Consider the following 6,920-nt stretch of genomic DNA (forward strand, 5'->3'; position numbering starts at 1 on the left):
ACGAGGCCGCACGGTGGGATGACCTCGTTGTAGGTCTTTGCCCGATGTCGTATGGAGCGAAGGATGCCTTCGCCTGTTGTCTTGTCTCCGCTGGACCGATGACCACGGCGAAGGCCTCGAGCGGAGGGTGGCGTCTTCGCCTTCGCCCCAACATTTGCCCTCCGAGGGACCAGTTCGACTAAGTCATCTGGTGCCGAAGACGTCGCTAGATGGTGGAGACGCTGCCCTCGCTCGAAGTGGTTCCGCGGGGGTTTTTGACATGACCGTTGATTGACGCCGTACTGTTGGACTGCGGGTTTCCCGAAGCGCCGCGCCCTGTGTATAAAAGGGGGCGGGGGGCGGCGCGTTTTGAACTTCATCCTTCCGTGCTCCGTGAAAACCCTAGCTGCCTTTTCCACCGTCTTGCTGCTCGTCTGCCCTCCTTGCTCCTGTTCGCCGGAGATCTGGCTCGAGTGAAGCAAACCGCCCACCGCCGCCGACGGTACGTAGCGATGCCGACCTCTTCTTCTTCCGCTGCCGCTACGCCGCCGGCCGACGCGTCGTCCGAGGAGACCCTGAGTACTTTGCCGGCGGAGGAGTTGCGCGCCGGCGATACGGTGGATTTTGGTGTGTCGCGGATGTCGTCGGTCCGCGTGCAAGATATGCAGCGGCTGGGTTACTTTGGCAGCGGAGTCGCCCGTGTCCCAGGGACGGAGGAAGTCCCCGCGCCGGAAGGGGAGTTGGTTGTGTTCGAGGCGTTCTTCGCCGCCGGTCTCCACCTGCCTGCGCACCGATTTGTTGGAGAAGTCCTGCGCAGATTTAGCGTTCAGATCCATCAGCTGACTCCGAATGCCGTGGTGGCACTGTCGAAGTATGTCTGGGCGACGACTTCGTACGGCGGACAGCCATCAGTCGAAGTCTTCGCGAAGTACTATTGCCTGCACTGGCAGAAGAGGATGATTGGGGATGAAGTTGCCCAGTTTGGGTCCTGTACATTTACGCCGAAGACCGGCAAGACCACGATGGAGGTAGTGGAGTTGGTTCCCTGCGCCCGCAACAAGTGGGGCAATTGGCAAGATTTTTGGTTCTACGTTGCGGAGGGTACCGTCGAAGACCATCCGGGGCTTCCCGTGTCTGAGATGTGCTCGCATTTCTACTCAGCATACCCGCCTTTTGAAGTGGCGGAGGAGGATGCGGACGAAGGGGCCCTTCGGTGACTATGGACCTCCCGCTCCCTCACCACCGGGGGAGGCCCATGTGTGATTCGGCCCATAGAGATGAACCCCACGTGGACAGGTGTAATAAGGGTCATATCTATAATAAAGTTTACCGTAATGACTGTTTGTAACCTCCCCTCGTGGGAATATTCTGGGGATAAACAGGGTACTCGAGGGTCTAAATGTCTTTGATAGGGATAGGCGGCCCCTCGAGTACCTATAAATACCCCCATACTGTGCCCAGACATGGGGAGATTAATGAAGCTTTTGGCATTCCGTGCTAAACTTTGCAAACACTCTTTCTACTTTCCTGTTGGATCAACTTGCTCTGGAGAGCAGGTTCCAACAATTATTCCCCACAACTTGTTAAGCGATGAACATGTGTGAGCTCACCCTTGCTGTCTCACACCCCCCCACAGGAGAAGAAAAGGTGGTTCAAGAGGAGCCACACAACGAGGAGTTTGATCTGATCTAGGTGGCGTCTCCCAGTTGACTTATTGGTGCCAAGGAGGACCTTAGTTCGTTTTATATTTATCTTTTATTTTATAAGACTTCCGCAATGTAATAAGTGCGCTGATGTTATTGTGACATTTATTCTATACACTCTGTTATTATATATGTTGTCTTCTTTGGCGCATGTACGAGATGCACCCGGCTTTGTCCCTTAAATCTGGGTGTGACAGGATCTAACTTTTATTCTTAATAACACTAATGTTAACTATTTGATCAAGATAATGATGAGTGCCATGTGAAAAGATGGGGTTGCACTTATGGTTTGCAATTCTGCAAGTAACAGCTAGAGCAGCAGCTGGTGGAGCATTTGTGTTTCAAGCATTTGTGTTAAAAACCATCGGATATCAAAATTAGCATTTGCGTTTTAGAATTTTAGAAATCAGTATTCAGGAAAGGTAGTTTGAGATTGCATGCAACTTGTGTTAAATGCTTGGGGTTACACTTGTAGGAACCTAAAATTCTAAAATTTTCTGAACTATCTGTGACCATAGGAACTACAAAACTAAAGAACCTGAGTAGTAACATTTTTCTATAAGAATTAAGCTCTTTTTATTGTTGTAATACCAATCCTTTTGTCAGGAATTCAAGGAGAACAATCCCCCTGGATACTTGTATTGTCTTTGTTGTATTGGAATTCAAGCATGTTTTCAGTCATCTTCCACCTATGTTCGTCGGCCATGGCTGAGGACTGTGTGCTAGGGAGTTGGTGCCAATTTCGATCGGTCTGAGCTGGCAGCACGATGGCGTCGTCGCTCGCTAGCCCATGACAGGAGTGAGGCCTGCAGGGCAGCAATGGCGGCGCTCTACCTAAGCAGTAGCGGTTGTGGTGGTGTTGCAGGGCAGGGCGGTGCAGCTGCGAGGGCTCGAGGGGTGACTTGCCCGCTGCAGTGGTGGTGAGCGCTGGATTAAGCACAGTGGGAGCAGGGCAGAAAGCATGTGGAGCAGCAATGGCGCTTAGGCAGCGACCAACAGGGATGTTGGGGCATCGGTGGCATGATTTGTGCACGGTGGCATAGCAGGAGTGGAGGGCAGCGATGGCTGTATAGGCGCTGCCTGCGGTGGCAGTTGCAGCTCCTCGTTGGCGATGGGTGTGCGGCCAAGAGCTCTCGACACAGGTAGGTAGTAGTAGAGCCAGAATTGTAACCTTGGGTTTTCCCACACCTCAAATAGATATGGATATAGTTATATAGATAGATATAGCAAATTCACCAAATAATATAGAGGTATAGATATAGATATAACAAGGGGTATATATATAGATATAGATATATAGAAGATATAGATGGATAGATAGATATGATAGAATAGAATAGATAACTTACAATTTTGTCTAAAAGAGACTAAATCACTGCTAAGTTTGGTCTTTGGTGAATACTTGCCAGTGAATTGGTTTTCGCTATAGTATATATATAAGTATACACTCTTCTAGGATTATAGTATATATAAGTATACACTCTTCTAGGATCGGTCGTGAGGAGTTCCTTAACATTTCTTGCGACATGGAGTACAAAAAGAGGGTGGATGCGCTAGTGTTTTTCTCTTTACTTCTCCTAGGATACTTTGCTGCTCATGCGCATGGGAACGGTAAGTGAAAACTATACAGACATGTGTGTGCATGCTTAGATAGTGTAGACAATTTAGAAGATGTTATTATATGATACCATGTGTGTATCATGGCGAATTGCTAATATATCAAAATCCCCTATGTTAAATTACTCAAATAATTTGGACATATCTACAAATGAGTAGATCTTTTGCTAAAATAATTTGGGATGTAATTATTCTCGAGGCATTTGTTGGTAACAGAACTCTTATCCTTTACCTTCTACTAGGTCATGTCACGGATGATGTCAATGTTTCTGCTCCAGCTGAAGAAGGAATTTTGCGAGAAAAAAGAGCACAATGCGCTCAAGGGTTTCTTCCATGCAAAGATAACAAGTGCTACTGTTGCATTGGGGGCCGAACTCATGATTGCTACTATACGATGGCTCAGTGTAGTCATGCATGCTTCTAATCAAAAATTAAGATCACTGTTTTTATATACAATGTAATGGTAGGCAATGCTATTAATAATACATAAGGGAATTTTAGTTTTGGTATTAGAATTTTTCTGATTGACGAAATTTAGTCAGACCGATACTAGAGGCTTTTGAATGCGACATGCCTCATCAGGGGAAAGTGGCTCCTAAAGCCGATCTTGCACACTAGGAGCAGGGTTCTCCAAGCCAAGAAACTTCCCTCTAAGCCAAGAAACACCCCAGAAAGGGAAGGAGGTGGCCCCGAACGAGGGTGGATCAAGTGGGGCTCGCAAGAGGTCACCCGATTACAAAGACTCCTCACAAACAGCAACGACAAGGTCATTAGGACCTTTTAGGGGCACATGGCACTGATCATGATAGTTAGACTTCCTTGTTATACTTTCTTTCTTTGTCGCATCCTTACATCTATTTTATCTGCCCTATGATGTCAGCTCTTGCACATGATAGTCATGCCCGAGCATCTACTTTTGGCTCTACCTTGCAACGGGTTGAGACCCCTACTATGTTCATCCATGACCAAGCACAACCACCACCAAACACTGTAAGTTATGGTCCTTCCCTTAGGGGCCAGGGAGTGATTGGATGTGCCCAGTCTCCCTCCGTGGCCGCGCCTAGAGATGGCAATGGGTATATACCCATCGGGTACTATCATCACATATTCATATCCGTCAAAAAAATTCTACTCGTCGGGTTACACATATAAGGTCGCGGGTATAGAATTGTACCCGTACTCGTGCGGGTAACTTTACCCGTCGGGTTACCCATACCTGATAGAAAAATCTAAAACACTAATGTTCCAATTACTAAAAATGTCAAACAAACACATAAAAAATGGTTCAACTTAAAATACAACAAACCATTTGATTACATAACTTGATAGGTAAACCGACAATAAATGGAGAAGTATTTTCTACAAAAGACGACTTTAATTACATGGTAAATAATGATATCATGCAGGTATATTTTATCCATGGGTACACAGGTATGGGTAGTACCCATCCATACTCGTACCCGCCTACCCGACGGATAGAGATTCTCTCTCATAAGCATACCCGTGGGTAAAGAAATCATCTCATACCGCCTTTATATCGGGTAAAACTCGTCGGGTATTTGGGTTTCGGGTACCCACTGCCATCTCTAGTCGCGCCTCAAACACTGGTGTTGACTTTGACTGCCTCTAGGGTCGATGTTGTATCTAGTTTCGCCTTCAGTGCTGGGGAAATCTTTAGTTCAACGTTTAGTGGTGGGATCGTCACTAAGTCCACAATCATTAGATATGACATGTGTGGATAAGGCACCAGGCCTAGATGCTATGGGTTTGAGTTCCCCAATAACTACATATAGGGGGGATGCTTTGAGGCCATTAGTGTTGTGAGAACCAACACTACCTCCAACTAACACCCCACTAAATCAAGGATACGACATCGTACATGTAAGGAAAATGGACCCTGGGCCATTTGGCTCAAGAGGTTTTGGTGTTTGATGATCAACATAACATGTGGACTAATGTGTTTGTTAGTGTTTATGTTTATAGTTCACAGGATGATAAGAGGATTGGACTAAGACACTGAGGATGAAATACCTCAAAAGAAGACATAAAAAGAGCTTAGAAGTCCGAGACTCAAGAACAAAAGAAGCCCAAAGAATCAGGAAAGAAATCCATGAAGGCGGCAGTCAGCCAGCGCACTGGTGGTGCACTAGACACGAACAGTAACCTATTCAGTGTGCACCGGACTATCTGGTGGGACACCGGGCAGTCTGTGCAGAGAGACCCACACCGGGCGCTCTTGGGCTGTAGCACCAGACTATCCAGTGTGCATCGGACTATCTGGATAACGGTCGGATCCAACGGTCGACTGCTACAGACCCCAATGGTCGGCTGACATGGACAGGGCACCGGACAGTGAACAGTGCATGCCTGGTGTGCATCGGTCTGTCCGGTGTGCCCGTCGACAGAAAGTTGTTGCTTCTGTCCAACGACTAGAATTGTGGGGGAGGATATAAATACCCCCAACCGGTCATTTCATGGTGTGGGAGCCCAAGCAACATACCAACACATAGTATAAACATTTCCAGGTGCTCATACACCCAAGTGCTTAATAGAATCACTCGGTGATTAGCGTAGATGCTTTGCAAAGTGCTTAGGTTAGTTAGACCGCATTAGCGCATGCTCTAGGTGAATCCTAGTTAGTTGAGTGAGTTTAGAAAAACCACACAACCCATCGGCTCTTGCATGAGACGTTGTAATTGTACCGAGTGGGGCGAGAGTCTTGCGAGACCGTGACAACCGAGTTTGTGTGACGGCCGCCACCATATACCAGAGGGAACGAGGCTCACGGCATTTTTGGCCGAAAGCTCGATAGTGGAGACGGCGGGGAGCGTCTGAAAGGAGTCGGAAGCGGAGCACCACTTGCGCGTGGAGAAGGCCCGTGACTCTCTACGGAGTTACTTGAGCGTGGAGCTTGGCCCTCGCATGGGCTTTCCTTTGCGTAGGGGCACCAACGAGGATTAGTCGGAACCTTGCGTAGTTCCGGATACCTCGGAAAAAATACCAGTGTCTTCCACGAGAGTTTGCATCTCTACCTTACTCTTTACCTTCCAGATTTATATTAAGTATTTAAGTTTCAATCTTGTCTTTCTAGTTAGATTATTTAGATTGAAACTTAGCCTTTGTGGTAGAGATAGCAACACTTAGACAAAACTTAGTTTGCACATTCTAGATTAATTATTTGCATAGGTTTTGTTCTAGGGACTCATTTGAGGCCTAGTTTAGAAAGAGTTTTAAAAGTCCTAATTCACCCCCTCTTAGGCGTCACAGTTTCCTACAATTGGTATCAGAGCCTAATTTGGCTCACTTGAAACGCTTTAGCTTCACCGCTAAAAGAGCCGACGCTTTTTAGAGAAAAGGGGATGGATAGCCATAGGACACCACACTTTGATGGCACTAACTTCCCATATTATAGTGCTAGAATGGCTTGTTTCCTAGAGGCCGTTGATCTAGGTGTTTGGAGAGTCACTCGTGACGGGATGAAACCACCCAAGAATCCCGAGAAACCCACCACGAGTGAGGAAAAATAAATTCATTTAAATGCTAGAGCCAAAAATTGCTTGTATGAATCTCTTAGCACGGATATTTTTAATCAAGTTTTTACATTAAAAACTGCTAATGAGA

The 6,920-nt window shown here is 46.8% G+C and overlaps 1 protein-coding gene across 1 annotated transcript; it reads left to right on the plus strand.

The window, feature by feature from the left end:
* Positions 1-3,142: 3,142 nt before the first annotated feature.
* LOC103632056 (Protein MATERNALLY EXPRESSED GENE 1) lies at positions 3,143-3,800 on the plus strand. Its single transcript, NM_001397151.1, has 2 exons — positions 3,143-3,293; positions 3,542-3,800. The coding sequence occupies exons 1-2, from the start codon at positions 3,209-3,211 to the stop codon at positions 3,721-3,723; spliced, it is 267 nt and encodes an 88-aa protein (NP_001384080.1). The 5' UTR covers positions 3,143-3,208; the 3' UTR covers positions 3,724-3,800.
* The last annotated feature ends 3,120 nt before the right edge of the window (positions 3,801-6,920 follow it).

This window comes from Zea mays, chromosome 7 (genome assembly GCF_902167145.1).
Source record: "Zea mays cultivar B73 chromosome 7, Zm-B73-REFERENCE-NAM-5.0, whole genome shotgun sequence".
NCBI classification, from domain to species: domain Eukaryota; kingdom Viridiplantae; phylum Streptophyta; class Magnoliopsida; order Poales; family Poaceae; genus Zea; species Zea mays.

What these genes read in the sequence shown, in the direction of transcription:
- LOC103632056 (NM_001397151.1), top strand. Translation starts at nt 3,209, where the DNA reads ATGGAGTACAAAAAGAGGGTGGATGCGCTAGTGTTTTTCTCTTTACTT. An exon ending in TGCTCATGCGCATGGGAACG is followed by an intron (nt 3,294 to 3,541) that starts GTAAGTGAAAAC and finishes ACCTTCTACTAG; the next exon opens with GTCATGTCACGGATGATGTC.